The sequence below is a fragment of the Protopterus annectens genome, chromosome 13.part0 (genome assembly GCF_019279795.1).
Source record: "Protopterus annectens isolate FY-2018-M chromosome 13.part0, PAN1.0, whole genome shotgun sequence".
Taxonomy (NCBI): Eukaryota; Metazoa; Chordata; order Ceratodontiformes; family Protopteridae; genus Protopterus; species Protopterus annectens.
This window is the reverse complement of record NC_056747.1, coordinates 814,385,374-814,410,373: the sequence shown is the minus strand read 5'-3', so window position 1 is coordinate 814,410,373 and position 25,000 is coordinate 814,385,374. Positions and strand designations below refer to the sequence as shown.

The window sequence follows — 25,000 nt, the reverse complement described above, 5'->3', positions numbered from 1 at the left end:
TGTGTGTGAGAGAGTGAGAGAGTGTGAGAGTGTGAGTGTGTGTGGGAGTGTGAGTGTGTGTGTGGGAGTGTGAGTGTGTGTGTGGGAGTGTGAGTGTGTGTGTGGGAGTGTGAGTGTGTGTGTGTGGGAGTGTGAGTGTGTGTGTCTGGGAGTGTGAGAGTGTGTCTGGGAGTGTGAGAGTGTGTCTGGGAGTGTGAGAGTGTGTGTGGGAGTGTGTGAGTGTGTATGAATGTAAGAGTGAATGTATGTGTGTAAGAGGGAGTGTATGAGTGTGAGAGAGTGTATGAGTGTGAGGGAGTGTATGAGTGTGAGAGGGAGTGTATGAGTGTGAGAGGGAGTGTATGAGTGTGAGAGGGAGTGTAAGGAGGTGAGAGGGAGTGTGGAGTGTGAGAGGGAGAGGAGTGTGAGAGAGAGGTGTGTGAGAGTGTGTGAGAGTGAGGAGTGCGAGTATGACGGAGAATGTGAGTGTGCGCGAGAGAGGGAGTGCGCCAGTGTGTGTGAGAATGCGCCAGAGTGCGTGACAGTGCGTCAGAGTGCATGAGTGTGTGTGTGTGTAAGAGTGTGTGTGTGTGTAAGAGTGTGTGAGAGAGAGTGAGAGTGCGTGAGCGGAGTGCGCAAGTGTGTGAGAGAGAGTGCGTGAAAGGCATGCAAGAGTGTGCGTGCGTGTGTGTGAGTGCATGCGAGACACAGTGAGAGTATGTGAGAGATTATGCGCGAGTGTGTGAGAGTGAGTGACAGGCTGAGAGTGTGAGAGACAGTGTGAGAGAGTGAGTGTGTGAGAGACAGTGTGAGAGAGTGAGTGTGTGAGACAGTGTGAGAGAGTGAGAGTGAGAGACAGTGTGAGAGAGTGAGAGTGAGAGACAGTGTGAGAGAGTGAGAGTGTGAGACAGTGTGAGAGAGTGAGAGTGTGAGAGAGTGAGACAGTGTGAGAGAGTGAGACAGTGTGAGAGAGAGTGAGACAGTGTGAGAGTGAGTGAGAGAGTGAGACAGTGTGAGAGACAGTGTGAGAGACAGTGTGAGAGACAGTGTGAGAGACAGTGTGTATATGAGTGTGTATGAGTGTGTATGAGAGAGAGTGTGAGATAGTGTGTGCAAGAGATAGTGAGTGTGTGTGAATGAGTGAGAGAATGTGTGCGCGTGTGTGAGAGAGTGCACGTCAGAGTGCATGAGTGTGTGAGTGCGCGTGCGAGAGTGTGTGTGCGAGAGTGTGAGCGAGAGTGAGTGTAAGAGAGAGTGTGAGATAGTGTGTGTGAGTTAGTGAGAGTGTGTGTGAGAGTGAGTGTGGGAAAGATAGTGAGTGTGTGTGAATGAGCGAGAGACTGTGTGCGAGCATGTGACAGTGTGCGTGAGAGTGCGCGAGTGCGAGAGAGTGTGTGAGTGCGCGAGAGTGAGTGTGCGTGAGAGTGTGTGAGAGTGTGAGAGTGTGAGAGTGTGAGAGTGTGAGAGTGTGAGAGTGTGAGAGTGTGAGAGTGTGTGTGTGAGTGTGAGAGTGAGAGTGTGAGAGTGTGAGAGTGTGAGAGTGAGTGTGTGAGAGTGAGAGTGAGTGTGTAAGAGTGAGAGTGTGTAAGAGTGAGAGTGTGCATGAGAGTGTGTGAGGAAGTGTGCGTGTGTGTGAGAGTACGTGCGTCTGTGTGAGGGAGACCATGTATGTGCTCGAGAGTGAGAGTGTGCGCGCGAGTGTGTGTGTGAGAGAGTAAAAGAGTGAGTGTGAGAGAGTGAGTGTGTGTGCGTGAGAGAGTGAGTGTGTGTGCGTGAGAGAGTGAGTGTGTGTGCGTGAGAGAGTGTGTGTGCGTGAGAGAGTGTGTGTGCGTGAGAGAGTGTGTGTGCGTGAGAGTGTGTGTGCGTGAGAGAGAGAGAGTGTGTGTGTGTGTGTGTGTGTGTGTCAGACAGAAACAGCCTTCGATATACAAGATGCAATGGTTTGCTTAGAGATGGGTTGGCCAAATTTGGAATCCAACAAAAAGGTGACCAGTTTTTTTGACAGTTTTTTGTCTTCTCCAAGTAAAACTTTAGCTGCATGTGAATGTTTGAGTGTCAAATTCTTTCCCACTTATTCTGCAGTTTAGGGGAAAAAGCCAGATGAACAGCCTGGTTGAGGGACATCTCACTCACTACTTCAAACATGAATGAATATCTGACTGTTAAGAGTCATCCTACCCCTATGGAAAATGAGAAAGGGGGGAATAGTCACAAGACCATGAAGTTCAGACACTATAGGCAGGTGTAAGGGTCAGCAGGAGGATTGTCTTTCAGGTGCAGAATTTTAAAATGGCAGAAGCAGCTGGCTCAAAATGGGGCAAAGTAATTTTTTTCCAGTACAAAGCTGAGATCCCAGTGAGAAATAGGTTTCTTAAGTGGCTTAAGGTACAAACTCCCTCAGGAAAAGTCTGACCTCCATCTTGAACATGAGAGGCAAGTAGGCGCTAACGGCAGACAGATGGGCTTTAATGGAAGAGTAGACCCAAACCAGAGTGTAATAATTTTCAGAGATATTTGAGGTCTGAAGGGGTACTTAACATTTATTTACTAGGAGGTTCCGACTGGGACAGAGCCCATTTTCAGCGGAGGTCTGAGGAGAAACACTCTAGATGTATGGCTTTGGAATATGGGAAGAAGCCGGAGCACCAAGAGGAAAAACACATGAATGCAGAGAGGACAGGCAGACTCCACACAGAAAGCACCCCAGATGAGAAATGAACTTGACAAACTATTGCTGTGAAGTGACAACGCTAACCACTGTGCCGTCTGGTAGCTCATAAGAATGGGTCCTGGCTGTGCTTTAAGCACCACATTGAACATTTTTCCACTTGGCTGTATAAGACTTTCCTGGTTGTAGGTTTTCTGGCTTCCTATAGAATAGCAAGAGGTGTCTTTTAGGGACAAGAAACCTATTATCCACAGAGGGAGAGACAGAGGCTAAATTTGGATGGAGAAGTAGACCCTGGTATTGAGTGACCAGATATAGTTGCAATGGTATTTTGGAAAGGTAAAGTATGAGAGGAGCCAAGGAACCAATGGCCAGACAGGGGGGCCATGAGTAGGAGCGCTGGAGCTTCTTTTAAAATTTTAGAAGGATTTTTGGAAGTAGTGGCAGAGGGGGGGAAGGCATACAGGAACCTCATGCACCACTGGAAAGAAGACATCTGTCCCACAAGCCAAGAGGGAAGGATTCCTGGTGCAGAACAGGGGAAGTTGGTTGTTTTCTGGTGAAGCAAGGTGGTTTACTTGGAGTGTATCCCAGTGATACCTTACTGTTTTGAAGACTTGCTCGTTCAAAGTTCCTTTGTGAGGGTCCTCAAATGACCTGCTTAGACTCCAGCAGTACATTCTCCTGTGAGAGAATATATGAAGATGCCCATTTGTATAACTAGGGGCCATGCCTCCTGCGTTAGCCTGCACAGTGGGCACAATCTTGTGCTTCTTGTTTATTCAGACATCACATAACTGCAGTGTGGCTGGTGTACACCAATAGCGATCCTGGTTTCGACAGAAGGGAAAATATCTGCAGTAAATACAAGTAAAACTAATTTCTTTCAGGTTGATATGTTACTTCAGGATGGGGAAGGCCATTTCCGCTGTAATTGGTGGGAATCTTGTCCAAAGCACTCATGCCCTGTCCGAGGCAGCTGTGGGAAGAACTTGGCTGGGTAGAATTGGGGTGAAATGAAAGCCCAGCTTGAGCATGATCTGTTTTTACCACTAAAGTAGCTCCTTTTTGAGACAAGGCAACACAGGGGGAAGGGGTTGGTAATGTTGAGACCAGACTGATTTCAAGTACCATTGCATTTTCTACATATGGAGTCTGGCCAGAGGTAGCACTAGAATGTTAGCTGCCAAGAAACCCAAAGCTATCTCCCTTACATGTAGTGAGAAACAGCACAGGTTTCTGAAAAACGTGGCTAGACCGAAAACTTTCCTGAGGAGGGAAGGTAAGCATCCTGTGTGTGCCTAGTCTACAGACTAGGTCCTGAGTGGGTGTGAGATTTTTTTTTTAAGTGGACTGTGAACCATACGATAGATGGGAGATGTACTGTGAAACTTACATGCTCAATAAGAGAGTCTCTGGAGAGAGCTTGAATAAAGTAGGTCATCCAGATAAGGGAAAATCTAAATTCCCTGTGTGCAACAGAAGGTTACCCCTGGAGCCAAGCACTATGTAAAAACTCTTGGTGCAGTAAGACCGACCAAACAGTAAAGCAGTAAACTGAAAATGTGATGAGCCAGAGAATAACCTGAGGAATTTCCTGCAAGAGGGTCAAATAGAGATGTGGATGTAGGCATCCTTTAGATCTAGTGATACAAGAACGACAAAGAATAAAAGACAGAATGGTGTGCAAGGAGAGCATTTTGACAGTGGGTACCTTTAGAAAAGTATTTGAGAGAGAGAGAGAGACAGAATGATCCCAATAAAAAACAGCACAATATCTTGAAAACTTCAGAATGCTTCACAATCATACTAAAAAGGAAATAAATGAAAACAAAAAAAGTATACTATAATAACTTTCAGAATACTGAACACAACCTTAAAAATTTGGACATCTATTAAAGAAATCTCACATCCCAACCAAAAATTCAACCCAAACTCCTCAACCAATAACTCACCACTAAAACTGCAATACAGTTCAACTCTTATTTTCTAGATCATGCAGCATCTCTAAGGATTCCTCAAGATCCAGTACCAACCGTAACAGCCACATATCAACACGTCCACTTTCACCTTCAAACCTGTGCCACAGCATGTATAAAACTACTCAATCTTAAACCATGCTCTTCTTCAGCTGATGACCATCAAAGCGAGTAACTAAAATAGCAGCCAATAGCATGGTCTATCCCATCTCAATCCTTACAAATGGGTCAATCCAAGAATCCCAGGTTACTTCTCTCTGGAAAAAGTCACGCATTATCCCACTGCACAAAGGAGGAAATTCAAGAAGACAATAACTTTAGATCTATAGCAATCTTATCTCCCCTTGTCAAAATATTTGAAAATTTATTCAAAAACAATTGTTAGAGTATCTCCTGCAGGAAGAACTCCTATCTCCCTACACAATGTAGCTTCCATCCTTCCCACAGTACTAGCACTGCCTTTCTAACCTATACAGACACGGTCAAAGCTAGAGTTAATGGCAGACTAGTCTCTTCCCTATTTCTAGACTTGTCTAAATCCTTCAACACAGTTTGTCAGAGCAAACCTCTACTTCAAATGCCCTCACCAGGTCTCTCTCAGCCACTATTCTGTGGTTCAAAAGCTAACTGTCCAATAGGTATCAGTTAATAAAATGGCACCACATGCTCTCTCCCCAACTCCCAGTCACTACCGGTGTACCACAAGGCTCTATTCCTTGGTGCTCTCCTCTAACATTTTCACCAACACCCTCTAGAAATCCACACAACAGGCCACCCTAATACAATACACAGATGATTCCAATCTCCTTTACACACCTGATAACATGGTACATCTCCAAAAATTACTTGGGAATCTTTAACAGCCACCGAAACATGGCTTTGTAACTCACACCTCACGCTCAGCTCAAAAAGACCAAGCAACTACTATTTCCCTCAATCCCTCTCTCATGGGGGAAAAAAAAACTATTTAAAGTCCTCTCTCTTGATAACAGCCATTGAAGTCACTTCTCATACCAAACTATTAGGGTGAGGGTGGATGATAATCTTACTTTTGACTTGCATATACAAAACTGCATAAGAAAAACTCATACAAAAACTAGGGATGCTTTACAGATCCAAAAATTCTTTCACTGATGCAACTAAAACTACACTTGCCACTACATATCTTCTCCTCACTCTTCTTCATTGTGCTCCCATCCTTACTAACCTCCATGCTTCATTAAAATTAAAACTTTAACGATGCTAAAACAAAGTTGCTAAATTTGCAGCACATACCCCCTTTCAGAGCCCACCACTGTATAGCAATTGAAAGCCTAAACTGGCTAAGACTGTCACATCAACTAACATATATACAACCTCTTACCAACTATAAAATTATACAGCCTCCATGTGCCTGTCCAGTGCTAAAAAAAATTCTACACAGCTATGCTCCCAGTCGGTCACTGCAATCCAGCGATCAAAACACGTGTCTAGAAACCTAGCAAGTCTGCTGGGCATTGTCTGTACTCATACAAGGTTAAGGCCTGGAACGTCTTACCTGTATCCATCAGGTCTATACCATCCCATCTTTAACAATTCTGAAGACTTCCTAGCTGAAATCTGGATCTGTTTTTGCTCAAAACCAGGATAAACTATATCCTTAAATGTGAACAAGTAGTTTTTCATTCCTTACATCTCTTTATTTTCCTTTTTTTCACTTCCTTACTATCTAATTCTCTTCCCTGACTCTCTCTCTAAATAATAAGTCTGTTTTCCCTCACTTCATATTGCAATTCCTATTTGTATTAGACTAACTTGCCTTTAACTTCTCTATAAACTGTCTAAAACGTCTCTAAATATTAAATGACTGTCATACACATTGCATTGATTCTTAACCAATGTTTTTATATTATATCTAATTTGTTATGACTATTCAAACTGCAGATGTTTTTGTTTTTATTTTTGAAGATTGTAAAATTGTTCTTGAAATGTTCTGTAATAATTTGGAGCTTTTCTCCCAAGGCCTCCATGGAAAATGGGCTTCTACCCAGTTGGACTTTCTTGGTAATCAGATGTCAATAAATAAATTTCCACTGTCGTTTCTTTCCATGGCACCAGAACAATTCAGGAATAGAAACATTTCCTGGCACTCATTCTATGGTGCTATGACCTAGCAGGTCCTGAATGATATATTCTAGTAAAGGGAGCTAGTTTTGTGGAGGAGGAGGCAGGCCTTTCAGACAGGGAATGCTTTCCCAAGATGTGGCATATCCTTTGATGATGGTCAGAACCCATTTGTCTGTAGATACCATTCCCAGAAAGGAAGGGGCATGGTGTCTTTTTGAAAGAGGGGTGGAGGGTATGAGGAGGGAGAGGCATAGTTTGTAAGGCAGTCAACAGTTTTTTGCCTCTGAAGGCAGGCCTCCCCAAAGGAGATTCCCTATGTGGTTTGTCAGAGTGGACTAAGGGTCCCATCTTAAAGGAGGACTTCACCCACAAACTCAAAAAAATGTTTATTTCATCTTGATTTGGTGTTTCCTACATTTTAATGCCACTCTGGGACTAATTACAGGTTTTTAAATATTTTTATACATAATTTCTGACTGAGCACATGGGGTCTGGCATCTTGAAGTAATTCTGATCGTTTAGTTTGCCTCTAGGTATCCCACAATCTAGTGCATGGATGCAATAAGTTACATGATGCAGGCCTCTTTCTTCCTAAAGATTCTGTTACTGCATTGATTATGCATGCATACACTGCTGTCTTTCAGTTAGTATTAAGTAACATTTCATGCTGTTCAACGACTACTTCAGACACAAATAGTGCAAATACCAAAGAATAGACCTTCAAAGTGCTTTTTACTGCTGCTGCTTTTTAGAATGGATACATCGCAGTCTTTTGTGAAGCCTGAATTGTAGTACTTTGATTCACCTCCCACCCCCCTTCACACCTAACTTCCCCAGTGGTCAAAGTGCTAAGGGTAATCTGAGTTGTTACTTACTGTGATTGACAGCTCATAGCAGGAGACTTTATTCATGTACTGTTTCCTTGTTCTAGTCTTTCCTTTCTGTATGGGTAGGAGGACCGGGGAGCTGTGACATCACAGCATGGGGTGGGGTTAAAACGGTCGTGGTGATGACAGTTTGGGGAGTAAATTGGCCAGAAAACTACCTGTATTCAGTGGTCTTGATGACATCAATGAACTGGAGACTGCAGCAAGCTTTTCCAGGGCAGGATAAAAGTTTTTTTGAAAGTCAAACCACTACAGTACAGTACAGCACACTACAGCAAGGTAAAATATTTTAAATGCTGTATTGTCATTATTCATAGCAGGGACAGTAAATAGGGAGAAAAACGACAGAAGTTTAGCATTTAATAATAGAATCCTGTTGTTGTCCTTTAAAGGATGTGAACTTGGCACAGTAGTTCCTGTGTTATCTAGGGACTGTAAAAGGTAAAATTTGGCTAGAAACCCATCACAGTTTTACCTTGCTCTTGTAGGGCTTTTGATAGTTTTGAGGCTTCTGAGACAAACTTGAGGTCTTTGCCTAGAGGTGAATTTAGGATTTTAGATTTGAAGCCCTCAAGAATGGGTTGGCAGTACAACCATGCATTACATCTGTTGACTGAACCTGACGCTGCAGCCCTAGAAAAGGCATCCACAGCATCATAACTGCATTTGATGCTGTGCCTAGCAATCGGAGTAGCTTGACACAGTAAGGTCTGTATTTGCTGCTTAGAACCTGCAGACTGTGGTTCCAACATGACCTTATTCAGAGACTGCAGGACAGATAGCAAATCTTTAGTCATCTGCAACTGGTAGTTGATAGCTCTGAATGAAAATGTGCAAGAGGTGTACACCTTCTTTCCCCACCTATCAATAGTCCTATTACCTTTGTGTGTGGGTAGGGAGTTAGCACTGGGAAGCAGCTTAGAAGGCACGGCCATGGACAGGGAGACGGCAGCTGCGTCATCCACAGGCTTCTTATATAGGCATTTCAGTTTATCATGCACCTTGTAGAATGTTTTTTTTTTAGGTGCAGGAGGTTGAGAATCAGAAGCTGAAGATGTAGAATGAAATGTGTCCTCGACTGAAGAGGGGGCTGGAGTGCCCATTTCCAGGAAACTTCAGTACCTCTTGTGAACGTTCAAGATTTGCTTTGATGGTCAATCAAAATTCCTCATGTTCTAAATAGTTTCCCCTAAAGGATGCCTCCTCAATAAGGGATTTCCCCTTCATTAGAGGAGACTTGTTCTGGGAATACATCTGTAAGGAACTGTTCAGGGAATGATCAGAAACCATATTCTGCTCATCCTCAGAGGAAGAGTAATCTTGAGTGTGTCTTTATGGTGTGGCCTGTGGCAGCTGAGGCACAAAAGGAAGTGGTTTCAGGGCCATGACTGCTTTAAATAAGCCCTGGAAAAGTCCATCTATTCACTTTCTTTGAAAGCTGTAGTTTAGATCACATGCCTAGTTTTCTGCTTTTTCTTTTAAGGTGTGACATCACTTGAGTGAGCCTTGGCAGTTCAGAACCTTGGCACATTACAGAACCTCTTCCCTGACTAGGATACGAGTAACTCTGTGGACCCTCAGAAATAATATGTGGTTCATCCGAGGTGTCTGCTGCCTGCAAAACCTCAAAAGCCATACCAACCTCCAACAAGACCTCGGTAATCGGCTGCTGATGAGATATCCAACAGACTGCAAGCTCTGCAACCTCACCAGGTACACCTGACTCAAGAAATGCAAAGATGTGAACCATCTTGGGGTCTTTTGAATTTCTTCTTTGGCAGAAGAGGGATGTCAGATGCCAGGTATTCCACCATTTTGCTTGAGCCAGGTATTTTATACATTGTTTTGAGGAACATGCTAAAGTGAACAACTGACTTCCAGATGGAGAAACTTTTGTAGTGGTGTTCAGGGCCTAAACAAAAGACACTTAGTGTGCAAATACATGTACAGGATTGGCCTACAGCACTTGCCCACCCTAGCTGACATTTAACAAAAATAATCAACACAATCCAAGAACTTGAAAAAGGAAGGTTCCCCAACGGGGCACTTGTCTGAAATGCAGAAAAGCAAAGCAACTGTGCCAACATTCCAAAGATCAGTCTGATAGATGCACGACCTGTGGTCAGGCTGGAGATGAAATTGAAGTACTCCTGCATACATTTGGCCATTTGCCTCCAACACATACGAGCAGAGGTAACACACTGAATGTACACCATCGGGAAGGCAAAACTTTGGTATCCCAGCCGGATGTCAATGGACAAAAAAATACGTTTAAAAGACTGCAACAGTGATGTCAGTCAGGACATCTTACTCCCTTCCCCATAGTTTCAAACTTAATTTGTCATTATCTGCTTGTTATTGTACCTTTAAATGTTAATTACACAGTACTCTGTACAAGTTACTCAAAAGGCAGTGTTCAGACTCTCATGATTAGCTGCTTGCACCTACAGACCGTCTCCAAGTAAATGCAGATGGTGATGAAAAAAACACCACAGTGACCTTGCAGACACAAGAATCTGTTACTTTCAGTCAGAACATATACTGCTCAACCATCCCAGTTAATTGCTTGCACATGCAGACATACTGACTCCCAATGAATGCCCTTACTAATGGAAAAAATATCTAATGACTTTGCAAACAGATGACAAAACTTTACAAATTTCCATGCCTTCCATCACTGAATCATTTTTCAAGCCTATTTGCTTAAACCCTACAGTGTATAGCCTAAACCAAGGACATGAATTTAGCCATCTCTGCAAAACAGGTAAACTACTTCCTTAAATAAAATATGGCCAACACACATTTACTTCCCTCACCCCAGCAGCCCACGATCATATAATGTACTTTAACTTCCTTCTATTTAGGCTTTCTGACTTTGTTACAGTGTAAAGCCTGTACACCTTATAGCGAAGAAAAAGTAGTTTATTTCTTTAATGTCTTTAACATACACAGCAGTCACTGATGTGACTCCCTTACTTCACACTTGAAATGCCCCTGACTGCGCACTACACACAACTTTACACTATACAATGCAATTTACATCATGAAACATTTCAAACAGAAAATATTTTACTTAGTTACTTCTTCAAATCGCATTGTTTTCTTTCTAAACATTAGTGACAAAATGGGATATATACTTTACTGTCTCCCACCAGTTCTACCCAGGCAAAAAATTCCTGTCTTTCTCACCACCCAAAGCCACATTTTCCATGTCTATTTCTATATCTAATTGGATTGAGGTTTTAGTCTCCCATTTACTCACTAATTTCACAATGGTGCTAGTCATCTTTATTACCCATCTTCCCACACTAGTCTTTGGTTAAGCCCAATGTACAAGTGATTTTTCAAGTCAGCTCCTATGCTTTCCTGTCATTCAAGAATTTCCCTTGAAACAATAGAAAAGATTTCACTGACAAAGTCGCTGTGGATTTTGTTACTGTCAGAAGAATGAGAAGGTGAGTCCCCCTTTGATGGCTCACTCTTTGTTTAATGATTACAACCTTAACTGATTCTGTGTCAAAAATAGTCTTACCCTCCAGGAAAAATATTCTAAAAATAGCAGGATATAGCACTTGGATCTCACACCCATGTCAACACTTACTGATTGCTGGGATAATCTTGCTTCTCTTCTGCCTTGTATACAGCGAATAATCATTTTCCACAAACACTCTCCTGTCGCCATCTGCACTACTTTTCCACTCTGACAATTTTGTCAGCAGCAGCTTTTTCTTCTGGCATGACCATCTTTACTAATCGGTCCTCATGGTCACACTTGAAACAAACACTTGATGTGCCCCTTTCAATTAAAAAAATACTGCTGTGGAGCAGTCTAGTTGCTTACTTCTACTTTCACAAAATTAATTCAGACTGCTCCTTACAATGTCTCTGGTAAGCAGAAAATCTCAGGTTTTTGCTGCATGTTCTAGCTACTGTTTTTGAAAACTCTTAAGAAGCTTCATGTTCAGCCTGCCTTTACTTCATTTCAGTCTCTGATTTTGGTAGTTTTATCAATTCATCTGAATACCTACTTAAAGCTATTTTTCTAGCCTTTCATTATTTAACTTCATACACTCCCTCAGTATTTCAGTTTAAACCTTTCTGTGAGCATTTACTTTTTAATTATAAATTACTGGAAGCCATCTTCTGTACCAAAGCAGAGGCATGAACTGCTTTTGGATGAACAGCTGCTGGATACAACTTTTTTTCTTCTCCTTTTCGGATTGATTTTTTTCTTACAATCTCCAAATGTGTTTTTTTTTGCCTATAGACTGTATAATTTCTAGTTTTTACTCAGATTGATAGTTTTTATTAGCTTTTTCTCAGTGTCAATTTTCACACTGGAAGGGCTTTAAACCATCCTGTTAACACTGTGCAGCAATCTTTCATAACTTGAGGAGTGCCTCAATAGAGAGATCCTCTGAAGGGAAAGAATCAGATAGTAGCAGAATGAAGTTGGCCAGCACAGAATGTCTCATCTGCCACCAATCCTGGGGTATCATAATTCTCAGAGTAGAAGTTTTACTCTCTCTCTCTAAAAAGCATCCTCTGATACCTCAGGAATTTCAAATGCAGGCTGCTTGGACTTCAAGAGACAAAGTCACAAGCCAACTCAAATGCCTGTTGTGAAGAAGCCTTGAGGCGTGGATGGAGTCAAGACTCCTCTCAACATAAGCCAAAGCAAGCTAACAGTCACCAGTTTTGGTGCTTTAGGCAACACTCTGGGTAAACATCCCTGCGGGCCTTGGTTTACAGAAAAGTGACCATGACCTCCACATGGTCTGAGAACTTCCTTACAAACAACAAAATCGAAGGTACACTGCCCCCACACTTGTTAATTACAAGCCAAGTGCTGGAAGAAGGAGCCCTCCGAGAGGCATCAGAACTAGATGTCTCAATGTGCTCAGTCTAGGAAGATATGTTTACAGCCAAAAGTGATTGCAACAGATGCCTTGACAAAGACTCTAAAGCCCAGGCCAGCAAAAGCACTTAACTAACTTTGGTGTCTCTGGACCTAGGGGAAAAGATGGTATTGACAGTCTCTCTCCAGTTTTCTATTTTTTTTTTGGAGAACTTGATCTTTGGAAGAATGCTCCCAGAGTCATTGGCTAGCACCACCTTGGCAGAATACAAAACACACCTTCCTCTTTTAAGATCGATCTCTACCCTGATTTCCCTCAGAGTGAACCACACGCAATGTGGACATGTTCACATCGTGTTCCAAGTGAAGGTAGAAAAGGCACAATGCAGCCAGTGAACTGTTCGGGAATTTTTATCCTTTATTGACCAGATTGGTCTCACTAGGCTAGTGGCCTCTTCATGAGAGACCCAGGGTAGTTATTTATACCACCAGGGGAAATTTGGCCAGGGCATATGGCAGCTTCTACTCTTTCCATATGGGGACTCAGCTCACTGTCACACTTCTTGTCTTCTGGTCTGGGCACATTTGCAGCTCAGAGAAGCAGGATGCTAAAAATCAAACATGGGGGGAGAAGGAAGGTGTTTTTCAGGTTTTGGATATGAACAGAGCTGTTAAACAGCAGAAAAGCTGAATATGTTAAATAGTGAATCGGAGACTAAGCAGAGTGAAGAGAATGGAGAAAGTAGAAAAAACGTGAAGGAGAGTCAGTTAAAAGGTAAAATGAAGGAGTTGAAGCCGGTATTATGGATTCAGAGGAGATATTTCATCATCTGTTTGATTTCACAACATCTAAGTGTGCTGTTAAAACCGTCCAGTCGGGGGGATGCAGGATGTTTATCTGAAAGACCTTATTGAGCAGAGTGAAAAGGCAGTGTCATGGGGTGAAATAATGGAGAGAATACAAGTAGTAGTAGTTCAAGAAATAAGGGAAGAGGAGAACTAGTATGCACAAATGGTAAGAGAAGGTGAAAGAAGAGATGAAAACAATAAGAAAGCATCGAGCAAAGGTAAGCAAACAAAGCAGAAAAGGAACGTGACAGGTATGAAATACGAGTCAGCATCACTTCACCACTGCGTATTGAAACAAAAAAGGTAAGAGCAGTTATATGTATTAACAGATACTTTTTCTGACTTTTTTTTTCAAAGCAAGTGCAGTATAGAACAAAATGAAAAAAGCATGAAAACCTTTGGAATCTGTATGTTATGCAAGCATTTAAAACTGAAGCCAAAAAAGAATGTTCATACGATTTCATACTTAAGTTGAAAGAGTTTAAAAGACAATTTAAAATCTGTGTGCAGAGATGTAATGGACATTACAAAGATTAAAAGCAACAGAGGTTTATGGATTGGGGGATGGGAATGTGTTATACTGTACATGCAAAAATGACAAAATACACCTTTGCCCAGTATAATTAATGTGGAGGGGAATAAGGGGTTGGTTAAATACTGGGGTCAACCAAAAACATGCTTTTTTGTGGTAAAAGTGATCATTTAATAATTGTCATAAAATATGTATCATTTGTGGTAAAGTTGATCAAGAAGCAAAAAAAGTGCAAACAGAAATTTATAAAGTGTGATAAAATAGGACATTCATGGATGGAATGGAATGTTAGAGAGAACCTTACAGAGTATAAAAGGTACGCCAAGAAATAGAGATTGTTTTAGTAGATAAAACAGAAGACACACAAACAGAAATGAAGGCAAAGATAGATATAAAATATATGAATGAAAAAACAGAAAAAGGACAATAGAAGAATTGAGTAATTCAAGTGATGAAGAATGGTAAGAATTAAAAGTAAAACATTCTCTATTGGGATGAGAGGGAAAAATAGAAAGAACACATTTAAAAATATAGGGATAGCAGGAAACATAACAAAAGGATAAAAACATTAGAAGCTTTTCCACAAAGTGAGAATCCTAGCTATAAATGTGACTAGCATGAATAATGTTCAATGATTATGAATATTGAAATGGTGTAGATTAGATATGGATATAATATTAATAGACATAACAGAGGAAGAAAGAATACAAGTAAATGAGTTGTGGGAAGGTAAGGTTACATGGAACATAGGAGATAAATGTTCAAGCATAGCAAGTCTGCGTAAAGTATAGAAATTTTAGATTACACGTTCGTACTAGAAAGAATATTAACAGTAGAGACGATTGAAGAACCAGATATATAGGGTGACCACACTTTTTGCATACACACTACAGAAACAGAGATTATGTTTACAAAAATGCTTCACTATCTAAGTTTGAATATGCAAATTATAGCAGTGCGAGATATTAACCCTGATTTAAGACCGTGAAAAGGAGGGGCAGATGTAAAAGCCTATTTGAAATTTGATTAAAAGTGGAAAGCTGCACTTATGGGAAAAATAAACAGACATACAAAAGGGGTAATTTGAGAACTGAAATTGATTTTACACTATCAGAGTTTAAAAATATTACACAGAAGAGTGAAAATTACGGGTTTCTCAGACCACGTGGCAATTTGGGCAGAGATTCCAGAGAAAATAATTATATAAAAATAGGCAGAGGTACAAAAAGGATCAATAAAGCAGATTTTAATGACTGTGTAAAGAATATAATAAGTCTATTATGGTTAGATCATAGAGACATGAGAATATTTTATAAAGATTGGACAAGTTGGTGGATTAGTTTAAAAGAAAAATATAAAAAGTACTGGAATTGCAAGAGAGAAAAAGAACTCGAGATAGTTCTAAACATGAGGAAATTAGTAGTCAAGTCTTTAAAGACAGAAGTGAAGAACGTTGTTTTTAGAAAAAGAAAATTATAAGAAATTAATCAAGGAAAAATAAAAAAAAAAAAAAATGCTACTTAAGATATTTTATACAATGAAAAAAGTACCACAATCATAAGTAAAATGGTTAAAGAAAAGAAGAGAATTAAGGAATGAGGAAGGAAATATAGTTAAATGTAAAGAGAATGCAAACAAAAAGACATTCTAAATACTTTTTTTCAAATGTGAAACCATAGGAAAACAGATGGAACATTATAAAATTAGTTAAAGAACATAATGAGAGAATGGAAGAAAATATTACAATGATAGAAGTAGAAACGTTAAGTAGAAAAGCTTTAAAAACAGTAAATGCAGAAGCAGCTACAGGTTTACATGGAACTGAATATCGAATGTACAGAGATATGCAAAACTTAAAAGTTATGTACCTAACCATAACAGCTTCTGTGTTTTTCATTTTCATTCCTCCTCACTATCGGGTTACAGATCCAACCCTTGGATCTAACTCAGCTGCATTTTTCACACTTGGATCCTAGTCTTGAGCTCCTCCCTCTACCCATAATGCCCTACAATCTCTGTAGCTTCCTCAGATCAAGTTTGCTGCCTTACTGCCTACCAGATGAAGAAAACAGTAGAGACAAAGAGATCAGAGGCTTAAACCAGGAACATAAAGGTTCCTATATATCCAATAGATCCTCTAAGAGCCAATAAGTTGGCAGATGGCCAGGAGGGAAGGTGAGGAAGAATGAAAATGGCCAACAAAGATGCCAAGTAAAGATAAATACCTAACTTCTAAATCTGATGCCTTTTCCATTCTTCCTCACTACTGGGGTCAGCCCCCAGCTATGTTACTCTCAGGTGGCCTCAAGGAAGGACATGCCGGAGCACTGTCCAACCAAAAGAAGCTCTACTTCTGAAGACAATGTCCAATTTATAATGTGTCACAAAAGTATGAGTGTTTGACTAAGTGGCTGCAGTACAAAATGGGCTTTAAGGGGGCGAGGCAAGTTCAACCCATTTTTTGAATAAATTAGTGAAATACAGTCAGTAATCCATTTAGCCAATTTAAATTTGTAGACTGCTTGACCTAGATGGTTTAGTGAGAAAAACAAATAGTTGGTCAGACTTTCTGCCCTGTTTGGTTCTATGAAGGTAGAGTCACAGTTGTCTATGAACATCAAGAAGATGCAAGATATATTCGCCCTTGTTACAAATATTTGGAAAGAAGACTGCAACTGTAAAGACTGGTAATTATCAGTCTCTGTGGCTACCTTAGGCATAACAGATGGACTAGTATGGGGAGATACTCTATCTTTATGAAAAATTATGTAAGATGGTTTCAATGACAACAAAGGATGGTTTTCCAAGAAAGGAGTTTCATTCAATCGTTGGTTCAAAGAGTTTTTGAGTTAGTCCATGAAGAATAACAGGTCGTATGGTGTAGAAGTAGTTGTTGGTCTTTCGGCTTTTTCCTGGTAAAGGGTCGCCACAGCGGAACTCCGGTCCACTAATAATTGGCAGTAGATTTTTACGAAATGGCGAGGTGCCAGCTCGACGCCCAACCTTCAACGAAGGCACGCCCATTTACGCACGCATGTCTTTCGAACGCTATCCAACCGCGGGGAGGACATGCAGACTCCACACAGAAGACACTCCCAAGCCACGCCGAGAATCGAACGGGAGAACCACTTGCTGTGAGGTAACAACACTACCGCCATACCACCGCGGCATTACAGTAAGATCTTTTATCTGGGGATCCAAGTAGAAAAATCCCTTTCATGAATGCCTTACATAATTTAAACATATAGCACGGGAACCAGAAACATCTCCAGCATGAAAACTGGAAATGGCTGGCAGCTGAAGTTTTATAGTGCAAATACTAGCTCTTTCCACAAAGAAAGAAGGGAGAGAAGGATGGCTGCAATTGGGGCTGAGAAAGCATCAATATTCTCTTTGGAAGCCCAAATGACAAATCTTTTCCATTTCTTTGGTACACTAACAGTTTTAGCTTCCCAAAAAGCTTCTATGTCTCGATCAGGGGAAGCAAGCATGGACCTTTGTGGAATTACTAGACTTGGAGATACCAAGTGGCCAGTTTGAAGGTGAGTAGATTGGGATGTTGACTCACTGATGGATGAGACAGAGAAGGTCCTGTCTGGGCTCCAGAATCTATGTGAGATATGGGACCAGAGAAAGGGAAACCATACCGGACAAGGCCAGTAGGGGGTGATGAGGATTACTGAACTATTCAGCCTTCTGGCTTTCTTCAGAAACTTCAGGATCAATGGTAAAGGAGGACAGGTGTACAGGAGACTGGAGGGCCAACTGTGAACTACAGTATCCCTCAGGGACCCCCCAGAGGGGGGAATCTGAGTGAAGTACTTGCTGCACTTACTTTGGGGAGAAGCACAGAGGTCACAACAAGGTTGGCCCCAACAGCCAAAAGACAGATTTTCCACTGACTGACTAAAACTACTCATGAGGGACCAGAAAAGACCTGCTGAGTTTGTCTGATAGAATGTCTGTTTCCCTGGTATATGTGGTGCAACTAGACAAAAGTCTGAAGATCTCGGCCGTTCCCAAACCCTCATGGCCTCTCTGCATAAATGGTTAGAACAGATTCCTTTTGGTTTGTTGACATACCACACTACTGACATGTTGCTGTGTATTGCAATCATCTCAGGAACAGGTAGTCTGAATGAATCCACCATTGAAGATTTCTGTAAATCGGAGGTAACTTGACAGGAACAGATAATTGCTGGTAAAGTACAGACCACTGAACAACAAGGTCCACTGGTGGACTCGCATAAAGGCCTTTGCAAAGGGCGCTAGGATGATGGCAGTTGACAATCAAGAGCTTGAAGTCATCAATCTCTCTGATGGAGACAGTAAAGAAATTATGTCGCGTACTTGGTTTCTCAAGGGTATTATGCGATGAGGAAACAAAGAAGCTATCTAGTGTATTGTATACAGAAAGGCATAGATGAATTCCAACCTCTGAACAGGGGATAGGTTTGATTTAAGATTTTTGGTAATGCACAGGGAGCTGAAGATCTGGAACAAATAGTCCCTGGCCTGATGTAGTTAATGCTGGGTTGGGGCAGTTAGAAGCCAGTTGTCCAAATATGGAAACATCTGGAATCTTTTCAGTCTCAGGTGAGCTGCCATTACTGCCATGGATTTGGTAAACACCTTGAGAGCTGTGGTAAGTCTAAAGGTCAGAGCTCTGAGTTGGTAATGACTGGCTCCCAGCATGAAGCACAAATGACTTCTGGAGCATCTGTCTATTTTGATGTGATAGTACGCATTCTGAAGGTCTATCGAGCACATCCAATTGTCCATGCACAACAGTGGTAGAATGGAAAGAACCATAACCATCAGGAACACTGACATCTTCACAAATCGATTTAGATTGCTCAGCTCTACAATGGATCTTAGGTCCCCCAATTTTATTTGGCTCTAAAAAGAAGATGGAGTAAGTTCCGAATACTGTTTGGATGGAACCTCTTGGATGACTCTTGCAGTAATTTATGACTTTCCAGTACTGCATGCTCCCTCTGATTGGGTGGTACATTGGGGAGTTTCTTCTTTTCCATGGGAAGTGTAAGAGAAAAGGGAATGTAAAAATCTCTGGATATTAAGCTTAGCACCCAGGTATTTGTTGTCATATTGGTCCACGGGTCTAGGTGCAGGGAACGACCACCAACTGCCTCCAGAGACGGACAGCCAGGTAGCTATTCAGGAGCACTGATAGGGCTGGTCAGAGAAGAGTTTTCTGTCACCCTGAGTCTACAGAACCGCTCTGCCTCTGGGGCAGCGTCTACCATTGAAACTTCCTCCTCTGCCTTTTGAAGGAAGAATCCTCACACTGATCCAGAAAAGACCCTTGACACTTTCAAAATAAAATCTTACTACTGTGCCGATTTCTGGAAAAGGTGCACTGAGGGGTAGAAAATGAACTCAACAGCAGACAGGGTCTTTCTTTCCTGCTCGCTGCAGGTAAGTCTCTCTCTGATGGATGGCCCAAACAAGGAGAAGCCAAGAAAAGGGGCAATGACAAAGGATGCGTTGAAAGGTTTAACAAAGTCACAAAGGCTCATCCAGGCATGTCTTCTGAATGCAATACCTGAGCAAGCTGCTGTTGAGGTGCCCTCGGCCAAATAGGAGATGAGCCTCATGGAAGAGTTAGGAATTGGGAAGATACCTTCTTGAAGTCCACATCCAACATGGTCTCAGCAACAGAGTTGGATAGTTCCTTGATCAAAACTCTCTGCAATCATGTGAAATGTGCCAAGCAATTTAACAATCTCAGTGCAAATGTATCTGAGGCATAAATGCACTTACCAAACCTATCCATCGCTTGAGACTCCCTGTTCGTCAAATGGACAGAGGAGTTCTATTAGGCTAGCTCGTTCCTGGTGGCTGCTGCAACAACGATATCAACATGAACACCTTTAGACCAATGAAGCCTACTTTTTTTTGGGGGGGGGGGGGACTAAAAATTTGTCAGGACATTTGGGTATTGGCACTATAGTGTCCTGCTCTTTCCAATTCTGACAGGAAGCTTAGTCAAGGAGTTCATCCACCGGGGGAGGAGGGGAGTGTCACCCAAGACGGACACAGGCCCATTCTGAAACCCTCCAAGAACACTGTTTAGGAGGAGGTTGGGCCCACAACACACCTTTCCAACTAAGAATCTCCAAAATGTCTCCAAAGACATCTGGTGGTGATCATGGGGATCCCTCCTCCCTCAAAGTCTGTACCTTCTGTGAGTGACTCCATCAGGGAGACAACGTGCCTCCTTTTGCACGTTTTCTTCCAAGGAACCTCCTCTCTGTGGGGTGTTCAGGGGGAGGTATCAGAAGAAAAGGGGGGCCTCCTCGGGGGGGGGGTGCAGGAGAACTTGCAAGCTCTGAGGCAAGCTGACCTAGAGATGATGGGCTCAGCACTTGGATCCAGTGAGGACGAAGGGGAGGATCAGAGGTAAAACAGGTCAGTTCTCTGTGAAGAGAGAAAGCCCTTTCCATAATCTGGAAAGCCAATGGACCTAGAAAAACTTCTCCCATTTCCCTTGAAGCGGAAAACAGTCAAGGAAGCAAAGACGGGAACAACTGATCCATGGTCTCCAGACAGAATTGGGCCGAAGCACCAAGAGAACGGGACGGGTCTGAGAAGGTCTGAACTTCTCCCTGCATCAGACTCCAACATCATGGATCAAAGACCCACACTGATCAGATGAAATCAAAGCACAGCTGGTCAGGGTAGCCATCAGAGTTGAGAAATGAAGCTTACTCAGATCAGACGCAGTCTCCATCAGGTACCTAGGATCCCAGGACTCTGTAATTTGCTGGTCAGTTTGGAGAAGGAGACTGAATCAGAGCATCAGGAACACTCCTAGATCAGACTGGGGACGGAGCTGACAATACTCCCCCATCTGGATTTGAGCTTTGAGGAACCTCTGCATCATCCTGTCCATATCAACATCAGAAAGGCTCCTTGAGGACCAAGAGGAAGCAAATGATGCAGGCCTGGAAAGCCTGGCTGGAGTTTGTAAAAGCTTCAAGGACAGCATTTGAGGAAAGTGCCCTGACTGAAAACTCTGGTGAGAGAGTCCTAACTCTTGGATCAGAGGTCTCTGAATCAGAGGTGGAAGATGACCGCCTAGGAGAAGCAGTCATGGTAATGGTACCTGTCGGATCAGAGGAACACCTAGGATCTGACAGGGAAGAAGTGGGTTTTAGAGCAGAGATCTTTGTTCATTTTGCCGGAGGGTCTGAAGATGCCCTTGAGGCCTTATGAGAGCATTTTCTTCGTTCCAATGAGACAGAATGACTCACTGAAGGGGTTTGAGCCCCCTGATGAGGATGAAGAAGTGGGTGAAAGTCCTTCTAAGATGAGCTTATTCCTGTGATATGTGGCTGCCCAAGGATTAAATCCCTCACTAACAACACAATCTGATGGCAGGTGGTCCAGACCTAAGCAGTAAACACAATGTGTGCATCAAAATGGGGCATTTTATGCCCACAATCCAAGCAGCACTTGAAACCGGTTGGTTTACCAGACCTGACTGAAAAGGAGCAAGATCACAAACACACACATGCATCTACACATAAGAAATGGTGCACATCACAACAGCTGTGAAGATAGAGAAAACAGTGTTACTAACTGCAGAAAGGTAAGTTTTTTTTTTTTTTTTTTTTACTAATACAGAAAGCAGAAAACAAGAGAAACAGAAGGCAGAAGTGACAACTACTATGGGAGAAGCAGCAGAAAAGAAGGGTAAAAAAAAAGTTTCCAATGCCACCGAAAACTGATGGGAGGGGAGGGGGAAAAGGCTATAAAAATTATGCATTATCTGTACCACCTAGGCAGCAAACGAGATCTGAGGAAGCTACAGATTCCAAGGCATTATGGGTACAGGGAAGAGCTCGAGACTAGGATGCAAGTCTAAAAATGGGGCAGAGTCAGATCCAAGGGTCAGATCTGTAATCCAATAGTGAGGAAGAATGAAAAGGACAACATCAGAGGAGTATTTTTAGAGGTGTTAAATGAGTGGTTTGAAAAAGGGGTTAATGATGAAAGGATATGTATGGGTGCAATGACAAAGAACTAGAAACCATTTGTGTTGAAAAGTGTTAAGATTTTCATGAAGAAAAAAAAGATTAGTAAGCAGAGCTAGTAAGATACTGAATGAGAGAGTTTTTGGAATAAAAGGAAAAAGGAGCCAAGAGCTTTTAATGATTATAAGAGAAATAATAGTTATGCAAAATCTTACCATAACCATAGATGTCTTTTTCTTCCATGTTGCAGTATTCTTAGCGTGGGATTCTTCACCTCAGGCGACCCAAAGGTTGACTCCTTTACAAAAGCTTAAGCCTGGTTGCTGTAGGTGCATGGGATGTCACATGCAGGACCATAGAGCAGGAATGTTAAATGTGACGTCTGCACACGCGCACACACACACACACACACACACACACACACACACACACACACACACACACACACACCTCAGAACTTTTCAGCAGCAGTTGAACGTCAGTTCGATCACCTCTCTCCTCTACTATCAAGATGTCTAAAGCCAAGTACCCTGTTGGGGATTTTGGTTTTTTTGCTATTGCTTGAGCTTGGGTTTGCCATCCCCCTTTTAGCCGATGTCCGCTAAGAAGAGTGAATGCAAATGTGGGCATCAGATTCCACATAAAGACTCACTACTATGCCGTTTTTTCGCCTAAGCCGGGAACACGACCATACCTCTTGTCCAATCTGCCAGTCATTTTTCCCAAAGACACTCAGCAGCAGTCTGGCTGCCCTCAGATTAAGAAATTAGCACTCAGGATGGATCCAGAGTCGGCCGCCCAGGCGGAGCCTCCACACAAAAAGGCCAAGTCGTCACGGCCTATTACTACTGCCCCTCCGCCATTGGATGTCCCACCAGCTTGCATCCCACACCAAGAATACTGCAACATGGGAATAGGAGGACATCGGGTAGATGTAAACAGAAGAACAGAATCGACAATAGGACCTGCAAGTAAAGCATTTGATACGGTACAGCATGAAGTACTATGGGAAATTTTAAAAGAATACAAATAATAAAACAGTTAAAATTTTGATATCAGTGTACTAAAGAAATACAAGTAAAACTGTATTTAATACCTGGTTAAGTGAGAAAATAGAAATTAAAATTAGTATCAAATAAGGAATGTCCAACAAGCAATATCTTACATCAATTATGAATGCAGTTGTTAGCAAGATAAATTTAGCATTGGAGGAAGCTAAATATTCCACACCACAGGGAATTCAGATGCCAGTAATGTTTTCTTATGCAAATGACCTAGCAATAATCATGAACAATGAAAAATAGATGAGAACAGCTATTAAAACACTCCCGAATTAGGAGTATTAGGTTTGACTATTAACGGGGAAGAGTAAATTACTGGGGTTTTCAGGAAACAAAGTATTCAGTTTAATGAAGAACTATAAACTTTGGGAATAAGTTTTGTTAATGAGCAACAGTTACTGACACAACAAAAGAACATGACACAAAATAAGGAACATTTGTATGTTTTGGAGAACATTTTAAACTTGGATATAGGAAAAAAGTATGTGTATTTAATTCAGTAATACTAGGTAAGATCACACATCAAGCTAGCATATTTATGATACCAGTGCAATATAAAAAATAACTACTTTATTTTTTATGGGGTTCTAGGTTGAACCCAGTTAGAGGAAATCTTTATGTTAAAGAAAAGGAAGGGCATTTGGGTTTAATAAATCCAATTGTGCATATAGCTTTACTGAATTTATATGAAGTATTAACAGGAATAAAACTAAAGGAAAAAAATAATAAAATATGGAATACTGATTAAAATTACAGAAAAAAATAGGAAAGAATGGTATACAAATAAAATGAAAAAAAAAATGTATTCTTTGGAAGCATTTGGAGGACAGAAAAAATAAAAGCCATAAAAGCAAGAATGAAAAGATGTGAAAATTATGTGGAATGTGTAGATTTCCTGTGGAGACTGTCCATAAAAAGGCTTCCAGTAAAGGAAAACATGCCATAGAAGAAAATCAAAGAAAGAGTTTGTGCCTATTTTGAGGAAATAGAAACTACTGAACATGTTTTTCTGAAATATAAGAATGTGAATCAATTATGGGAAGTGATATGTGAAAAAGATAGTATAAAAGGATTGAAACTATCAAAAGTATAAATATGGACATGACACAATATGGATATTATGAAAATATGAAAAAATAGATTAGATAAAGATTGTTTTGTATAATATGGATCATCTGAAATAAATGGTTGAATGAGATAAAATTTAATGGGAAATAAATACTGTCAAAGTCCCAGAAAAATAAAGTTTTGGTTGTGGAAAAAAGAGTGGGGGAAAGTTTAAAAAAGGAAAAAAAGTTGACTGTAAATATGACGTAAAAGCATGTATATAGAATATATACTGTATATTGTGGATTTTAATAAAGGACCCCTACTCTCTAGAGTTGTTAGATGGCACAGGAGGGCTCCTACAGCAGCAAAGAAAGGGCCTAAAGGAAGCAGCAGCATGGAGGAGAGAAAAGCTACAGAGCATTTGCAGGTGGAAAGTAAGAATTTGGTGGAAAATGTGCTTGAAATGGAGCTTCAGAATGTTTAAAAAAAGATTCCTGTGCTGTGGAAGTTACAAATGAGCAGGGTTTGGCAGTCTCCAAGGAGAAAGAAGTTGATCTGTTGAACTGGTGCAGATATAACACATCTGGTAACAGGAGGGCTTACAGTTAATGTACTGTTTAAAATAAACATGCAGGATGACCCAGGTGACACTTACGGGGTTAAGAAGGCTCAACTTTTTCAAAAGCACTGAGGATGGTAATGTGGAAAAGGAACCAAGTGATAAGGCAGAAGAAAATGCTGCAGTTAAATCACACTTGTGCAGCAATGACATAGGAAAAGTTGAAAGCAGCAACAAACTGAGAAGGTATCTTAGTTTTGTGGCAGCAGTTAATGCAGTAACTAATACATATGTAACAGTGACAGCAAGCAAAAAAGAACAGCAACAAACTAAGTAAAACTGTTTATAAAGGCCAACTGTGAGAACAAAAAAGCAGACACTGTATTAAGATGGGTATGTATGGGACAATTTGACAATTGTCCTGGGATTTAAATCTGAAGAAATTCGATCTGTTATAGATACTAGGACCGAG

General features: G+C 41.3%; 1 protein-coding gene across 1 annotated transcript in view; it reads right to left on the bottom strand.

Annotated features, from left to right (window-relative positions):
* The window catches only part of MED13 (mediator complex subunit 13), a 3,555,174-nt gene that overhangs the window by 1,270,827 nt on the left and 2,259,347 nt on the right, over positions 1 to 25,000 (bottom strand). Inside the window, exon 11 of the mRNA XM_044054535.1 lies at positions 11,057 to 11,084. Within this exon, the coding sequence (XP_043910470.1) occupies positions 11,057 to 11,084 (28 nt within the window). The remainder of the gene's footprint in view (positions 1 to 11,056; positions 11,085 to 25,000) is intronic.